This window comes from Aulonocara sp. 'chitande type north' Nkhata Bay, linkage group LG11, assembly GCF_057382095.1.
Source record: "Aulonocara sp. 'chitande type north' Nkhata Bay isolate Kocher_YH1m ecotype deep benthic linkage group LG11, A_spYH_male_GT1.1, whole genome shotgun sequence".
NCBI classification, from domain to species: domain Eukaryota; kingdom Metazoa; phylum Chordata; class Actinopteri; order Cichliformes; family Cichlidae; genus Aulonocara; species Aulonocara sp. 'chitande type north' Nkhata Bay.
The window spans coordinates 37,970,849-37,988,898 of NC_141354.1; the positions used below are offsets into that span (position 1 = coordinate 37,970,849).

The 18,050-nt window shown below is 43.1% G+C and overlaps 3 protein-coding genes across 4 annotated transcripts; 1 reads left to right on the forward strand and 2 right to left on the reverse strand.

Moving 5' to 3' along the window:
* Nucleotides 1-313: 313 nt before the first annotated feature.
* dnajc28 (DnaJ (Hsp40) homolog, subfamily C, member 28) lies at nucleotides 314-4,871 on the forward strand. 2 transcript variants are annotated; one of them, XM_086312525.1, is made up of 2 exons: nucleotides 314-367; nucleotides 1,690-4,871. In XM_086312525.1, exon 2 carries the CDS (start codon nucleotides 1,703-1,705, stop codon nucleotides 2,852-2,854), a length of 1,152 nt encoding a protein of 383 aa, XP_086168651.1. In that variant the 5' UTR covers nucleotides 314-367; nucleotides 1,690-1,702; the 3' UTR covers nucleotides 2,855-4,871. The 2 variants fall into 2 exon arrangements, with proteins under 2 accessions (XP_086168651.1, XP_086168650.1); XM_086312524.1 differs by having other exon boundaries at nucleotides 345-437.
* Nucleotides 4,587-6,708, reverse strand: LOC147319770 (uncharacterized). The gene is made up of 2 exons (XM_086312527.1): nucleotides 6,681-6,708; nucleotides 4,587-5,374 (listed from the first exon to the last, which is right to left on the reverse strand). The coding sequence occupies exon 2, from the start codon at nucleotides 5,338-5,340 to the stop codon at nucleotides 4,915-4,917; it is 426 nt and encodes a 141-aa protein (XP_086168653.1). The 5' UTR covers nucleotides 5,341-5,374; nucleotides 6,681-6,708; the 3' UTR covers nucleotides 4,587-4,914.
* Nucleotides 6,709-8,401: 1,693 nt separating this feature from the next.
* Nucleotides 8,402-15,503, reverse strand: LOC147319771 (sodium channel regulatory subunit beta-1). Its single transcript, XM_086312534.1, has 6 exons — nucleotides 15,196-15,503; nucleotides 13,076-13,242; nucleotides 11,809-12,043; nucleotides 11,483-11,633; nucleotides 11,321-11,374; nucleotides 8,402-11,231 (listed from the first exon to the last, which is right to left on the reverse strand). The coding sequence occupies exons 1-5, from the start codon at nucleotides 15,236-15,238 to the stop codon at nucleotides 11,329-11,331; spliced, it is 642 nt and encodes a 213-aa protein (XP_086168660.1). The 5' UTR covers nucleotides 15,239-15,503; the 3' UTR covers nucleotides 8,402-11,231; nucleotides 11,321-11,328.
* Between the last annotated feature and the right edge of the window lie 2,547 nt (nucleotides 15,504-18,050).

Genomic DNA, 18,050 nt, shown 5'->3' on the forward strand with positions numbered 1-18,050 from the left:
CATCCAAACCCAATGAACTCAGTTTATTGGGTTAACTTTATTCGTTTGATAAATTTCATCATGTTTTTGATAGAATGCTTCACTGTAATTAAAAATAAATGCATTTTAATTCTGACACATTATAGTGTGTAAGTGTTTTTTGTTTTTTTTCTTAAAGCAGAGCAGGTCGTTTAGTTCCACAGCCTTTCATAGAGAAGTGTCCCCCTGCTGGCCGCTGGCTGAACTGCAGCCACTTACTGTACAATAACACGAAGGCGCTGCTGGTCGTCTCTGGGTCGACAGAGGGCGCTATCGCAGGTGAATCCAGAGATATCGCAACCTTTGAGGAAGCAGAAGAAGAAGAAGATCCACTGCTAACAACAAACAGGTGACCTGTCTTCTCTCTGTGCGAGGCCGTGGGTCATGCAGTGTTATAACGTGTTCTGGTGAATAAACAGGTCTGGTTTTCGTTCAGTTTTGAGGTCTAAATGTTTTAAATCAGTCTCCATTAACTCGATGTTAGTTGTAAAACAGCAGCTAGCAGTCATTCTGGCTGGTAGCCTCTCCTCCTCCGCACACTGATCTCAGCTGTTGGCTGACAGAAGACTTCGAGCTGCTCTAAACTATTAAATAACGGCTAATTTGCATTTTGTGCTCACTTGTGAGGACCTCCCGTTCTGGTTAACACCTCCAACACTGTTATAAGGATTCAGAGGCTGCAGTGGAAGTGCTAAGACCAGTGCATGCTGTCTTTGTTTAATTATGAATATATGCAGAGTTAGGAAGTTTTACAGCACTCTTTGTATTTATGCATGTATATTGTATAAAGTATGTTAGAGTTATATGAATGGCCTCGTTTAGGGTGGTATCATCCAACATCCGTCAGTTTCACTGTATCATTTCTGCATATGTGGCCTTTATATTATTTCTCTGCCAGATTTAAATAGACAATCTTAATAAAATAAACTCATACAACCAATGCAATAAACGCAACATCGAGCCCTTCTTTCAGGTGAAGCTGTGATGTTATTTCCTGTTACAGCTGTTTTCAGACACAGTAAAGATCTTGTTCACAAACATTAGTGAAGTGCGGCTTTGAAACAAACTCCATGTAGACTCTCGTCGTTTGTGGCAGGCTTGTGTTTGGGTAAAAACGCATCTATAACTGAGTAACTCATTGCCTCACCAGAAGTCTGAAATATGAAGCAGGATTGTGGCTCATCCAGGTAACGTCAGCGTTTAGCTCGGTTGTCAGTGTTACAAAGGTGGTTCATTTGTTTCTCACGTGCATCACCATAACCTGTAGATCTGCTCCAGACAAGGTGGTGATCCAGGTGAACAAGCACCAAATCACTGAAACATAGCGTCAGCCATGTAACCCAAATCCAAATATATGCAGAAATAAATGAGTTTTTTAATTGAATTGAACTAATTGAATTATATCATTATTAATTAAATAGTTCTTACTGATTTGAATCGATTGGCATTTTTAGGTAATTATTTAAAACTCACTTTTTCAACAACACTTTCAGCTTCTAGAGTTCTTTTGTAAAGTGTCTCTGAGTTTCTTGAAAGGTGCTTTACAAATCTAAATTATTATGACTTATTATTCTTAACAGCAGTAGCCCTCATTATTCTTCACTCTGAACCCTGGTGACAGTACACAGCCACAACATGCTCAACGTGTAACTGAACCTTCTGTGTCAGCAGGAGTGTGCTGGAGATGAGTTTCACTCTCCGCCTCCTGGTTTCCTGCGGCGACTGCTATCATGGACGCCTTCTGCTCATCTGGTCTCAGTCGGTCCGATCGCTGAGCTCTGGTCCTCGAATCAGCCGCAGCCTGCGGGAGAGCTACCGGCTTCTGCAGCTGCCTGACGAGGGCAGCAGCAGTCCTGTGCAGGTGAAAGAGGCCTACCTGCGTCTCGCCAAGCTCTACCACCCTGACTCAGGGGTGCCAACTGCAGACGCGGTGCTGTTTGCTCGGGTCGAGGAGGCGTACCGTGCCGTGCTGGCGCATCAGAGCAAAGTCAAGCAGCTGAGCGGAGAGAAGGAAGCTGAAGCTGAAGATGAGGATAAGTCCAGAGGTGCAGCACTCCAGCACAGACACTACCTCAGCTACGAGGGCGTGGGCACAGGCACGCCCAGCCAGCGTGAGCGTCAGTACCGTCAGATTCGTGTCGACCGGGCATCCGAGCAGGTTTTAAACTACCGACAGCAGGAGCACGAGAGGGCGGCGGCGGGCGAGGGGGCGCTGGTGGAACGAGACATGCGCCAGCGTAGCCGCAAAATCAAGATCACCCAGGCAGTGGAGCGGCTCGTGGAGGATCTGATTCAGGAGTCGATGGCCCGCGGAGACTTCAGGAACCTGAGCGGCGCCGGAAAACCCCTCAACAAGTTTGAGCACAATCCCTACGCCGACCCCATGACCCACAACCTGAACCGCATCCTCGTAGACAACGGTTACCAGCCCCCTTGGGTTGTCACGCAACGCGACATCAGAGAGGCCACCGCTCAGATCCGAAACAGGCTGCTGGACGGGCAGGCCCGGCTCAGTGACCCCGTGACTCCCAGAGAAAGCCGGGAGTGGGAGGAGCTGTGTGCGTCAGTGGAGGAGGAGCTAGTCAAACTGAACAAGCTGGTAGACAATTATAACCTGATCGTGCCGATGCTCAGCATGCAGATGGTTCACTTCAGTTTGTCCCGAGAGATTGAGTGTGCCGTGAAAGGAGCTCGCCAACGCCGACTGCAGCAGCAAACGGAGAGAGAGAGGGAGCGCGAGAGGAGGAAGGAGGAGAAGAAACGAGCCAACGCCGCAGCGATGACGAAGAACAGAAAACACGGACTCGTGTCGTGGATGCAGAATTTGCTCCGATAAAAAAACAACAACAATTATGTTTTTTAATTTAACCAGCACCAAAGGTCTGCCCGAAGGCACTGAAGCTACATCTGAGTTATTCAATTCTTACAGTAATTTCAGTGGTCACCAGGACATAAACACTGCATGTGTCAAATCAGCTGACTCTGCCCCAAAAAAGCATTTAAAATCTTTAATTTTCCCTGGAAGTTATGTTTCTAACATCAGCTTTGCTGTTGGATGGTTTCCCATAGATTTCTGTTCAGAGGCCTGAAGTACAAAGCATCTTCAGGTAGAACGTCACATCAGGTCGTGGTTATACTGGTTATACTGGGAAAAACAGAACATAAAAACCCTCATTCACTGACCAATCAGATACTTTGGTTTGAAGGATTTTAAACTGTTTCTGAATTAAAAAGTTCACCATGAGTACTTTAACTCATTCACTGCCATTGACGGCTATAGACGTCAATGGCAGTGAATGAGTTAAGTGCCCAGCTTCCTCCAGCTCAGTAACAAAAAGATTAAACGGTCCGTTCTCGACTTGATGCTTTTCCCTCCTCATGGTAAGGAGGTGAAAGCATCTTCCAGTCCAAAGGTGGTGGACACCTGGTATAGCTAATAGCTAAAAGATAGGTGGTATGTAAGGTGATGTAGGGAAACTTGTGGTTTCAAACTTTAATAAAGGCTCATCACTGTGGATTGTGGTCCTTGGTTTCTGTAGATGTCCAGAAGTCGGGGTATCCGTAACAAAGTGTAAGTGGTTGGATTGTGTACCACAATAGGGCTGCCACAAACGATTATTTTGATAGTCGACTAGTCACCGATTATTTTTGCGATTAGTCGACTAATCAGATCATCATCCATTGGACGTAAAACGTACAGCTTATTGCACCAGCAGCATCTGCTCTTATATAACTATCATTAGCTTACAGCTTTAAGTGTTTAAGGTCTGTGCTAACTAAAGATAAAGACAAGATGATAGTTTATTCAATTTTAATGACATTTGCAGATTGTTTCGGTGAAGTTTAATAAACTCCTTGCTATCTAAAATCTAACAGGACACCGGAGTAAATTCTCCAGCATCTCACACTTCTGATGATCAGCTGTCTGCTTGACGTTTATTCAGCTGTGTAAAAACTATAACTTTAATCTCAGACAAACAGATTTACTCAGGAACAAATAAAATACTAAAAAAAGCCAAACAGTAACATTTTAAGTTATCTAAGTGACTCATATATCATGTTTAACCTGAGTAGCGAAAGATGGCGGTGGGTTTGAAAACGATCTGCCGGGAGTCCGGTGTTCTCACGGCTCTAGTTAGCCTAGCCCCCGGCTAGCTATCAAGCTAGTGGGTAACAGACGTCTCCGAAAACGTCGGAGCGCTTTTGAAAATATGTGGTGTCCTGATAAACTGAGCAGATATTTGAGGTTTACACAGCTACATTCTCGCCTGAAAATATGTTAAACGTTTATTTTGTGACCCAGAAAGAATAATAAGAGTAATATTAAAACTAACTAGCTGCCGCCATTGTTGGAAACTGAGCTGGGCTGCGCTATGAATTCTGGGACAGAGCTACTTCTTCTTCGTCGGAGTTTAACGGCAGCTGGCATCCTTGTACATGCAGTGCTGCCATCTTCTGTTTCAGTCCGTTATTACACTCTTAAATCCTGCTACTTATTCCTGCGTCTTTTGTGATCTTACAAAGCTTCAAACGACACGTCGACTATTAAATCAGTCGTCGACTAATCGTGACTAGTCGACTAATCGTGGCAGCCCTACACCGCCACCATGTCCTTGTTTGTTGCATTAAACTACAGAGCTGATAGATTGATCCAGACTTTCATTTGTTTGTTTAGTGCTCAGCCAATCAGAGCCCAGCTCAGAGCTGCAGGTGTTTCCTGTCAGATAAAAGTTTAAAAGAAATCAGAATCAGAGTGCAAAGTGTGAGTAACTGTTGGAGTTATTTCTGTGAAATCACTGAAATGCAAACCCGACACTGTAACTTTTGGTTAATGTGATTAAATTAAATGTGGAGAGTGTTGCAATTTAAATTATTTGAGTCATTGATTGTCTTCGTTTAGTCCGTCAGCTGCTCCTGCGTTGCAGGATTGCAGATGATGACGGGCTCCTTGCTGCCCGCTCCATCACCCGTGGCCACCCTGCGCAGAGCCTGAGCGACGGCCCTGGACGGCGCCGTGGCCGCGTTCCAGTCGTGGGCGATGTACTGGTGGTACGGGTCGTGAGAGCTCTCCAGCTTCTTTGAGCGGATGTAGCTGAGCATGATACCGAACGTGAAGAAGCTGAACATGCCCACCAGCAGCAGGATGTACATGATTCCCTGAGACTCAGTGTGGGCCCTGCCTGCAGCCACGTGCTGCACAGCCTGCTGGGTAGTGAAGTTCTCAGCAGGCCCTGCAGGAGACAGAAAGCTCGTGCTGTTGAGGCAGTGCTGCAGGACGGAGAGAAGGAGAGACTGCAGCTCGGTACTGTTGATGTGGGACATGGCTGACCTCTGCTGGGCACTCAGCAAACTGCAACTAGGAAAAAAGATAAATTTATAGAGAAATGCAGTTATTTAGAAATGCGATATATGCCTCTGGTACACGACAAATGAATAATAATTTTTCATTTGTGGAGTGATTTTAAAAACTCATGTTTAAAAATTCTGAGTGAGTCGTTCAGAGGAGTCGTGATTCCCACAGCGAGGGCTGCAGTGCTCCGCACGCTGTGCAGATTTTTCAGTTTTCAAGTCTTTACAACCAATCAATATATTTCTAAAAAGCTTTTAATTTTGTAAAATTTTCACTTGATTTTTCAGATTTTGAACAGTAGATTTATTCAAGTAAAAGTACATTTTAATATACTTTTACTTTATATAAGTATTTCCATGTTTTGCAGAGACTGTATATTACTTGCACTCCATCCATCTATTTTCTGTTGCTTCTCTGGTCGGGGTCATGCAGAGACGCTCAGGCCTTCCGCTCCCCGCCACCTTCTCCAGCTCTTCCAGAGGGACACCGCAGAGACACAGCCTCTGCAGAACGTCTCTGTGGGTTGTCGTCCCAGTGGGGCCTCGCATACGAGGAGCCATTCAGCTTTACTTGCTTATTATTTGGCAGATTTTAAAACATAAATCTACTATTATATGATGATGTATTATTAGGGGAAACGGTGTCAGGTATTCTATAAGTGACTGAACTGATATATACAGTAATCACTAATATCATGTTTAGGATCCTCCATGAGTACTTTCATAACTTTTGTTCTATTCTTCAACTACGATTATGACTATTACTTAAATAAAGTGATTAAATATTTCTGTCATCACATTTACAAACAGCTGTTCACCTAAAAACAAACTTCAGCTCTTCCATGAAAGTAAAACTTGTCCCAATGTTTTCTGCACGACTCTCCAATCTTTCAGCCCCTCAGCTTAGTTCTTGTTCCCTTGTGCAGCAGCCCAATGAAAACACTCATTTCAATGTGACTTTATGCAGTATGAAGAAATGTGTTGTGAAAAGATTTAAATACTTAATGGCTCATTTACATATTTAATCATCAGAAGAAAATTTGTGATAAAAAAAACTGATCATCTTAACCTGAGAGGTCTAGTTCCAGTTTTCAGCCCGTTCACCTGAGATTTAAAATAAACTACAAGGGAGGCAAGTGGGAGGTGTAATCAGGTGTAATCTGAGAGGCAGCTCACATTTTTCAAATCAATATCAGGGTTCTCACATTCTCGGGGATGATGATCGAGTTTGTCTTATCGTTACTGATGTTTAGAGATTTCATTGTGCACACACATCCTGACTGAATCTTCATGCATTAGAGAGAAAAACTTACCTGAGAAGGACTCACATCAACCCGTGCGTCTCCAGCGAGGAAAGAAGCAGCTAGTCGCTGAACCCTGAGTATTAATGCTCAGTCCTCACCCATAAACATGCTCAACATGTCAACACGTTTAATGAAACCAGGAGGTCACAGGGCAAGGTCAAAGGCAGCAGGGGTGTCCTAATTTCACTCCCCTGTGCTGGTCCAAGCAGCAGCTTTGCAGGAAGATTATTATCTTTACATCAGGCCTTGTTTAGGCAGCGTTACCCAGTACAATGTCACTACTTTCATTATGTATCATGAGTCTGACTGCATGTCAGATATGAACATTTCAGTGCTGCTCATACGATCGCCATCCATGCTCCTCTGAGCATCCAGACAGCAGCTTGTCAGATGTGTATGTGCTCGGCCGGGTTGTGTTACAGAGGGAGCGTGTGTCGCTGCAGGGACGGCGCCGGGCTGCGAGCAGGAAGAACAAAGCTGCTTTCAGACCAGAGGCAGTTTGGATCGTCTGCAGCACAGCTCAGACTAGATTGAGTTACAGCACAGTCACCTCCAAATGTCCTCTCACCACTGTGTGTGTGTGTGGACAGGGTTTAACGTCTTCATGGGGACCAAAGATGGATAGTTTACTATACTGTGGGGACAAACAGCCATCGCGGGGACCAAAACGCCAGTCCCCTCGAGTTTGAAGGCATTTTTAGACTCAAAATGTGGTTTTAGTGTCAGGATTACAATTAGGTTATGGTCAGGTTTAGGGTCAGGGTTAGGCATTCATTTTTGATGGTTAGGGTAAGCAGCTAGGGAAAGCATTATCAATGAGACGATACAAGGATATAAATACACACATGTGTGTGTGTGTGTTTAGAAACAGTGTAGCAAAAACAGTGGACAAATATTAACAAAAATATGATTGTACAACCTTTGTCTAATTAGACGTCACTGTGTGTGCTTTTAAACCAGAGTTAACATCGTCGTCGTTTTGCTTTTGCTGGTCTCTGCTCTCTTCCCTCCAGCCTCCACCTCCTCACTGTTCTTCACGCTGCACAGTGTTAGCTGACTAGCTAGCATTACCCAGAATGCTGTTCTGCAGTGTAATTTTGTAAATATCCTCTTAAAATTCAATTATTTGCTTCCAATCATCAGAACTGTGAATAGGCTGAAATAAAGTTCCCCACAAGGCTCTTGGTGGGAAAATTAACAATAATTAGTGATAATAGAAAAATTAATATTATGTACAAAACTATACCCATAAATGGTTGAAATAAGGAAAAAATGCTCTCGTCTCATTTTGTTCTAATGTTTCATACATTCTGACTTGAATTGCAGATGAATGGAGGTAAAGTGTGTTCTCTCCTACTCCCTACTGTGAGCCGTTACAGGATGTTCAGCTCTGAGTCAGCGGGCCTCACTTTGAGAACCTGCACTTTAAAACAACTAATGGGCCAATAACCAACAGTCTCCTTTCCAATGCTTCCTGTTTACTCCTCCAAGACTGTGAAATTATGACTGAATCAGTTACAAGACTGATTCACCTTAGCTTGTGCCAGCTTAGCATGTGACACAAGACTCGGGCCTACACCACACTGGCAGCGACGTGGTGACCAGAAAACATCAAATACATTCGGCTAGCTGATCGTCAGCTCCTCTAGCCTTCACTCATCCTTAGGCAAGACACTGAACCTTGAGTTTATCCCAAATCATTCATCAGAGTGTGTGTGAAAGTAGAATGAGACTTGTTTTCAGTTAACTTTATTTATACAGCGCCAAATCACAACAACAGTCGCCCCAAGGCACTTTATACTGTACGATAAAGACCAATAATCCAGGGAAAAGCCCAACAATCAAATGACCCCCTATGAGCAGCACTTTGGCGACAGTGGGAAGAAAAAACTCTTTTAACAGGAAGAAACCTCCAGCAGAACCAGGCTCAGGGAGGGGTGGGGCCATCTGAGCAAGGGGAGGACTACAGAACAAAGACACGCTTTAAGGAGGGCGAGTGACCAATGAGAGCACCAGACACTACTTGACATGTGACCTGACAGTAGATATATTAGAGGGTTACCTAGGCAACCTGGGATATGTGTACAGCCATCATCTTCAAAGTGATGAGTGAAAGGCTTCCAGTGTGAATGCAGTTTTATTTTAATCTTGACTTCGTCCATCTTGATGCTTTAAAAACAGAGTGAGGGACGCTTTGAGCTCAGTCACGGAGCATCACATCAGCCGATCAGCTTTATTCTGAATTAAACCAGAATTGAACTAAATGTTTCTACTGTCACGAACTCTCACAGCTGTGTGCCCAGTGCTAAAAGAAAAGGAGCTGTTGTCGAATAAAATTGCTTCATCTATAGAGCCGAGAGTGTCCGTCCACCGTCGATCACCACAGTCCCCGCATTAAGCCAGCAGTAGAGTTGGATGAGGTTTTCAAGCCTTTTATCTCTAAAGGATTTCTTTCACTGACTGGGAGGGAGGGGGACAAGGTTCCCTCACAATTTTAAGGGATACTTGTATCTGTGGCACGTTGTGTTATTATGCCTTTTTCCAACCAGTCATACTATGGTGCAGATTTGTTGGTGGGGGAATTACGATGCACATGCCGCTTCACACAGTAACCCTACTTTCCCCCTTAGTATCAGGCACAGAGCAGGTGGGGGTGAAAGATCAGCTACCAGTCGCGGGTGTTGATCTTATTCTTGGAAATGAATTCGCTGGGGGAAAGATGTTCCCTGCCACCCCTGAAGCTGCTGAAAACCCTGCTGCAGATGTTTTCGGTCATGCACCATCTGGGGCGGTGTCTCTGCAGTTTAGCATGTGTGGTTGCTCATGCACAGACCTTGGTGATGCAGTGGACATTTCCCATACATTCTTTAAAAGCCTAAAACTCTTGTCAAGCCTTTGCCTGGGAATAAGAATGAATCTGTGGCGTTTACTGGGATACCAAACAACTTGTGTCTAGCAGTAGACAAAGAGCAATTCAGTAGAGCTCAGCAGTCTGATTCTACCTTGTCTGCCTGCCTCTGTGCTGCAAGGCGGCGAGCACTTGGAATCCAACCCGTGTTATACTGATGATGCTGTATTGCTTGTTAGGCCTTGACCACGATCATTTAGGAATTAGGAGATCTTATGATAGAGTTTCCTGCTATTATTTTTGGCCAGGATTGAAAACTGAGGTTGTCAGATTCTGTCCATCATTTTATCCACGTCAAATGGGTCAAGCATTTCTTGAGTGGGAGAAATGTTAGATGGGGGAGTGTTATGATCCAGGTCATGATTTTGTGTTGTTGCTGCTCACTGCACCTGAGGGTGGCGTTGTTTGTTCTGTGCTTGTGTAAGTTTGCAGGTGGAGCCTGACCATTGGTAGAAGACTGAATGAGGCCGGCTATAAATTTGGACCTGTCCGGACTGGCGGCTCCGCCTACTTCCTGTTTCCAACAAGCTGTGTGTTTAGCCCCGTGTGTGGTGTGATTGAGTTTTCTTAGATAAGAAGAGCTAGGCTGCAGATATTGTAGATAGTGTAAAAAGATCTCTATTGTTGACCTGGTAGCTGTAGGGGCGGGAAGCCGTTTTCTTTGAGAAATGTTTCTCCTGTTAGGGAGACCGGTGGGAGGCCTGTATTTTCTTTTGGGTTTTCTCATTAAGTCAGTTCTGTTTAATGCCCACCCTGACGCTCGCTACCTTTTGAGTTTAATAAAACCGCTAGTCATTGTAAAACCGAGGCCGTGTTGTCCTACTGGAGCAGGGAGTGTGGGCTTTTTCTTTTTTTTTGGCTTTTCTTGTGTATTGCTCCAGCTCCTGCTAGGCCGGGGTGTACGAATGCACACAGGGAGAACAGACCACATTTATCTGGAATTATTGATGGAGAAGGAATATTCTCGAGTCACTGCTAACTTGTAAGTCTCTAATAAGTATAGTAGGTAACTTGAGTACAGCTCACCTGTGGCAAATAAGCAGTAATTTAATCGAACACTTTCATTGTTCGGAGATTGCTGACCGCAAACTCTTCATTGAAGGCTTAGTGTTTTTAAAGTAATGCAGGATGAGGGATTAATAGATGCTTTGTAAATATGACTTATGAGATAATAAACATTAGTAATTTAAAGGTGTTACTCACACCTTTAAGGCCTTTAAGCCTTAAATCAAAGTGGAGGTTTTCCTTTCCCCCCCTGTCATTTATGCGATGTTACAGTGGAAGATGTTTGCATTACAAATTACAGCACAGGCATCAGACTGCCCACACTCAGCTTTAACTACTCTTGGGTTTGTATGACACAAGAGAGAGGGGATAGCCCTAATAAGGTCATCTCAGGTACAAAGGCTCCACCCACATTTTCAAATCTGTTGCATATGAGGGGCAGCCAATCAGAAGAAAAATGCCTTAAAAGGGAAATAAACAGCTTGTTTAACATAGAGGACAATCTGAGAGGCTTCCTCGAGGTCCAGCATGAGATAAATAAGGATTATTTTGAATTGTAATCATGCAAAGCCACACGAAGGTGTAAATGAGCAGGTCCATCTCAAAGAAAAAAATGCTCTGATCTTCTGCCTGAGCTCCAATCCAATCTGATGGATATAAAAAATGAAACATACAATCACAAAAATCAAAGTGAAAGACATTCTTCCGTGTACAGAGAATTTATACAGCAACTCACCGCTGATGTTAGTCTAGCTGCACCCCGTCACAGTTATCTTTAGATTCTCCCTGTCTACAAGTGCACAAAGGAGACAAAACAATCTTTTTAGATATAAAACCAACACAACCAAAATGACCTGTTTCCTGTGAACAGATCACCTGGACAACAGACATGACTTACCCAGCCTGAGCCTTTTTAGCTTGACGTGCTTCGTGCTCATCCCAGATTTTCTTGTAACAGTAGATCAGAACCGCAATGAGCCACAGCTGCAGGAACGTGACCAGCACGTACATCATTATCTCCGAGATCACATCAGCCAGCTCTCGATTGGCTGGGAAACAGGAACTGACAATGAAGCTTCAGAGAGAAGACTAACAGGGGCATATTTCTCCCATATTAGCTTCTCTTCTATCCGCCCAGCATGCATAGAGAAGAAGATCTTTTGTAACACTGCTTGGAACAACAATATTTTGTATAACTGAAGGATTTAAATCCATCCTCCTTACCTACAGTCACCACACTAAGCTCCACCTCCTTCTCCACAGTGACAAGCTCAGGAGACAGCGGCAGGAAGAGGGTACGGTGGAAGGTGCAGCGATACGTCCCAGTGTCATTGAAGGTGACGTTATTAACATACACGGTTCCCATCTGAATGTCATCATTTAGCGTCCCGCGCCATACCAGGCGGTGGCTGAAGTCTTCATGGAGGATGTCAGCTACAGGATGGTCATAGTGGAAAATCTGAGATAGGGAAAGAATTAAAAAACTGGGAATTTAGTTATACTTGTTCCCTCACTTATATCTGAATAGAACATAAAGAAATAGACACACATAAGCTGATCGGTGACAAGGTAGGCCTGCTCTATAACATCCCCTGCTTTATTGTCCTTTTGAGCTCTAATAGGAAACATATTGTACCAAATAAATATCACCATGTATTCAGTAGGACTTTAAACAAATGACTGAGACCAAAAACTCATCAGAGATGTGTCAGGGGTACACGTCATAATAAAAAAGTTTGAAGGAATACATGTGAGCTTACATGTATGGACCCTCACACGCTCCACCAATCAGTGATCAGTCATCTAAGGCAGCGGTTCCCGACCCCCAGCCAATGGACTGGTACCGGGCCGTGAGTCGTTTAGTACCGGGCCGTGAGAGTCGAGGCTCAGGTGTGAAATTTATGTTTTTCATGGTTTTTTATCGTTTTTATCATTAACTCGGTTTCTCTGGGTCTTTTCCTGTGTGTTATGAATAAATCTTCTTGTTTTGGCACCGCTAATCGTTTTATTTTGTGGTGTTCATCTGCGACACCTTAAAGGCCGGTCCGTGGTGCAAAAAAAGTTGGGGACCGCTGATCTAAGATGAACAAAGGTAGACACTGACAAATAAAACAGTTCATCTTCCCTCCCTCCATCCCTCATATATCCACCCATCCATCCATCCCTCATCCATCTATCCCTCCATCCATTTTCCAACACGTATCCATGGTGGCAGCAGTTTACTGTGTAATTTATGCCGTGGTGTTTGTGTCTGTGGAGTTATTTGCCCACACAGAGTGGTGCAGGTTCTCCGGTGCAAACTCCATCCACACTGTGCTGGATGTGAGTGATGCTGTTATTCTGTAGAAAGTGGTCCAGAACAGTGTTGCTCTTTTTTATGTTTGTGTCAAGAAACAAGAAAAAACATCAACGATAAAAAGAAAAAAAATCCAGTGACGTTTTTGTTTGATGCTCCACTACCTGAGTCACTAGAGAACTTTGCTGAACTTACATGCCTGAACTCCTCCTCTCCCAGAGGCTTGAAATGCCAGTCTACGGTGGCTCGTGCAGGGACCTCCTCTCGTCTCTTACAGGAGATGCAGCCCAGCAGGAATCCTTCTCCCGCCACAGCCTCAGTCAGAGAATCCACCTCAGAACAGCCGGCATGGCACTGAGACACTGCAGAGAGAGGACGAGGGGAAGAAGAAGTAGGAGAAGAAATATAAAATAGAAGCAGACAGAGAGAAAATACAAGAGCAGAAATAAATCAGAACTTTGTGAATCTGTCGGCAGTCACAATTGTCAAGCAAGCAAAACTTTACTTAAACAAGAAGTAGAGAGACAAAGAATAAAACTAAAGGCAAAAATACCCAAAATAAAAGAGCTCATGTCTTTCCAGTTACACACACATATCACATAATTTAGCACACAGGCTGCAATAAGAAGAAAAAGCGACATAAATCATGTCATAACAGACCAAAATAGTTTTAATCGCCTGCACATGAAGATTACAGTCACACACGTATGAATAAAACACCTGCATGCACTCTGTTAGGTAGACCTACTGAACTGCTCGCTAACACAAACATCTAATCGTCCAATCATGTGGCAGGAACTAAATGCATTTACCATGTATGAAGACATGTTTGAGACGACCTGCTGAAGTTCAATCTCAGCATCAGAATGAAGACCAAAAAACTGGATTAATCTCTCGTATTTACAGAGAAACAGGAAACATCCAGGAGCCGCAGGAGGAGCCATTCTCTGCTGGAATACTTAGTTGATGTCATAGACCAGAGCAACTCCAAACAACAGAAACTCAAATAACCACTTGTTGGAACCAAGGTTTGCAGAAGAGCAGCAGAAGTCCACACCGGGTGTTCATCCTGTCAGCTAAGAACAGGAAGCTGAAGCTACAGTTCACACAATCTCCCCAAAACTGCACAACAGAAGACTGGAAAAATGTTTCCTGGTCTAATAACCAACCTACAGCAAATGTGTTATGCTGTCATTTTAATTTGGCCCCAAATCTCTGAGGAATGTTTTCATTACCTTGTTGAATCAGTGCCATAAAGAGTTACTGCAGTTCTGAAGCCAAAAGTACTAACAAAATGTACCTAATGATGTGTCCAGTCAGTGTTCATTTAGGCAAAAACAAACACTGTAATCATCAGACAGACAGTCGTAAAAGCTGAAAACTCTGGAGGTTAGACATGTTTTGCATGTAACATTAACTGTATGTGAGTAAAGCCCTCACATACACGAGTCATCAGACTGATTCAGCTCCAGGAAACTTTCATGCTGCACGTTGTCACTCTAAAAAACACATCTGTCCGTGTTTCTTCTCTTCTTATCATCGAATCTGGAAATGTGTGCAAATGTCATTGAACAGATCATTGCTTGTATACAGAAAAACAAAACAGAGGCATCTTTCAGTCCTTCCGGATGCAAATGATGGATCGAACAGGAACAGCGTCTCTTTGAGGAAGCGTCCAGTCTGTTTCTGTCGTCCCCGCCCCAACTTCAACAACACACAGACGGAAAACACAGGTGTGCAGGTGTGACGGCTACTGGAAACAGCAATAAGTGAGTATTTTATTTCTAATTAAACTCGACATGTCAACACCAAGAAAAACACAGTGACTGCAGTTGGAGAAAAATGAGACAAAGGCTGAAAAGAAGGACAGCGGGCTACAGATAGATGCAGATATTCTTATATCATCTTTTGTAAATAAAGACACAGTAGAAATGAAATACAATGCAATGCAAAAAATAAGAAATAAAACAGGATTTGTTTATTTGTAAAATACAATAAACAAAAAAAGAAGAAACTAAAGAATAAATGTAACCAGTCACAGACAGTTATGAAGACAGTTATGCAACATTGTATCGAAAAGGCCGCCGTGACTGTCAGACCACTGAATCTGATGATATTTGTCCAACAAACTAAATTTGTTAACTTTTTTAGTTTTATTGCGTTTATAGTCATTTTCAACTTCCCAGAATAAGAGAGCTTTACGGTCAAAGTAAAGGGTTTCCATGTATTAGAGCAAAACTTCAGCCACCAGCATTGATCGTTTCTCAGAGTTAAAAGTTAAAGTTGAAGAACAGGAAGGATTTTTTTGGACTTACCAAAAAGACTGAAGACAACTAACAAAGAAAAGTAGCGTCTCATCTCTGCGGGAGCCTCGGTCAAGCCTGCAGAGAAATATCGGTGTTGTCTGAGATTACATGTCTGCCTCTTGATTCCCAATGAATTTCATTTTCCACGTGAATCCAGACTTTGATTTTCCCATTGGTCCAACAGCTCAACAATCTTTAATTTCACTGAGGCAAAAAGAGAGCTTCAGAGCACAGGAAATGCTTCATTTATATCAAAAAGTTGAGTCTCTGTGTTTCAGGAGTTTTAAGTCTCCCGTGCTGTCCTGTCTGACTTTAAGGCAGCTAAATTTAGAGCGTGTGAATCCAGGAGAGTTGGGCATTACGAACGCTGAGAGCCAGCACGAAACCTGAGAAGATGAGACCTGAACCACAACCACAACGTGACCGCCACAGCAACACTACAGCCAAGTGTCCTCTGATTCAAACACTGACAAATCACAAGCCTGCAAAAGAGGAAAACTTTACATATAACTTCAGATACAGTGAAATTTGTTGTGGCCAAACAGACGTATATTCTTTCTCAGTGTGTACTACGATACACACAGTTTACTGTTCTGTGTTTCATGTTCGTTCTTTCCTGAAAGGAGCTGCAGGGCTGACATGCAAAATAACCACCATAGGATTTGTTAAACAAACAAAGTGGAAACAAAAGCAGCTCAGAGATTAAAGGGTAGCTCACAATCAGCTGCTTTCATTCATACAATAACTTCAGTAAAAAGTTCAACATTTTCCTTCATGGTTCAATATTTTTACAGACATAAACATTTACAAATGTTAAACATGACCACATAGGGAAGGCTCTTTGAGCCAAAAGGAACCACTGCACCAAAACTTTAACTGAGCATCTCCCACAATATGACCCTCGGTATTCACTCAAAGTGCAGTTTTCAAATTTTCTCCAGTAAAATATCAAAATCATCCAGGGGACCAATGCTTGTTGCTGTTCTCATGTGCCATCAACATTAAAATGATGCTATCTCTGAATCATAGACAGACTTTGCTAGTTTGATTGCAGGTTTTACCAGAACTTAGATGTGTTTTCCAGCTGTACTCACAGAAATCCATAAGGACGCCTCAGCAGAGATACAAAAACAACAACAACACGTTTGTGGCAACTTTAAGAAAAGAACTGCAGTTTCTATCAAAGCTTAGTCATCAGAAGTGTTGCACATTTAAAATAAACTCAGTGAGACAATGTATGTTAAAAGAAGACAAAAGTAAAAGTTTCACACTTAAGAAGTGAAATATTTAATGGGGGTCGGGGTAAACTCGACAGTATATAATGGTTTTACTGATCTGACTCGTTACAAGGTTAAAGATGTATTAAACGCATGAATAAAATACACAGGTGTACTCATAAGACAGCAGGCAAATAGGAAATAAAGAAAAAGTGAGAAAAGATCAAAAAGGAAACAAAGAACAGCAAAGGGACAGAGAAAACTGGGAGTGTTGAAAAAAAGAAAGATGGAGGAACAGAAAAAGAAAAGAAATAAACAACAAAGGGGGAAGTCAAGAAGAAAGACGAGTGAGAACTAAATAAGGAAACTGGGGAAATGTTAAAAATGAAGAAAATATCAAAAGGGAGAAGAACAAAAAAGATTTTTAAAAAGAGGGGGGAGAAGGAAGCAATGAAAAAATAAAAATTAAAGCAAGACGAGCGACAAACGAGGGAAGAAGAAAGAATAACAAAATAAGGAAAGATGCACAAGAAGAAAGGAGGAATTCAGCAGAAAAGGAAGGAAGACACAACAAAGGAAGCTAGGCCAGAGGAAGGAATGAAGGAAAGGAATGAATGAAAACAAGGACAGAGAGAAGATTGGAGGAAATAGAAAAGGCTGCACCAAAGAAAGGAAAGTTTGGCGTGAAGATAACCCATGAACCGAAATAAATCTGACAGCCGCGGATTAAGTGATTTAAAAATGATTAGTTTTTATGAAACATCATGTCCCAGCTCCTTTAAAAACGTGTTTCCTCTCCTCTTTTAGACACCACATCTCTTGTTCCTGCTTTAAATCCATCTGAATATTCCACACTGACTCTGACATCTTTCACACTTCCTGCCTGTCCTGTTTAGCGCTGTAAATTGCACTCATCAGCCTCTTTAAACCTGATTTCAAACCCGGCACTTCCCTCGTGTTCAGCCACTAAATGTAATATTCGGTTTGTCTTGATTTCTGCCATTGGAGAGTCTGACAGTCGGTCAATGCCTGCCACAGAAACAAGGCCACTCAAGTCAAGGCTGCCAAAGCAGACATCGACTGAAGGCCTCAACTTGCGTGCTGACAAAGACATTCACGTGGAGGATGCAGGCGGTGAGGTGGCGTGATGAATGTAGCGGGCTGGATTGTTTTTAAAGGGGAATGGCTCGTGATGCGTGAGGTGAACCTGAACACGTCCCTCTGTGAGGTCGTACAAATATTTGGAGAAAATAATTAAAATGTGAGCAGGCGGTGGGACACACGCCGTGTTTGTGTGCGTTTGTGTATTTTAGTTGATTTGGAGGTCGAGGATGTCGTCATGTGATGTAACTAGAGCGATAAGCGTCCTTACCTCTTTGCTCTTTTTTGGCCTTGTGTGTGTCTGTGATTGATAATGGCAGCAAAAATCAGGAGGGTTAAAGAAATTCCCAGAGCAGAACATACGGGAGGGGGGACTTCAAGGAAATGTTGACACATGATAAACCCCGTGTGTGTGTGAGTGTGTGTGCGTGCACCTCTGTGACCCAACACATGCGTACACACAGTGAGTGACACACCTCCTATCTCACTATGCTGGTGATGATTCTTTATTTTTAGCTCAGATCGAGTTTCCAGCCCCTCCTGCTC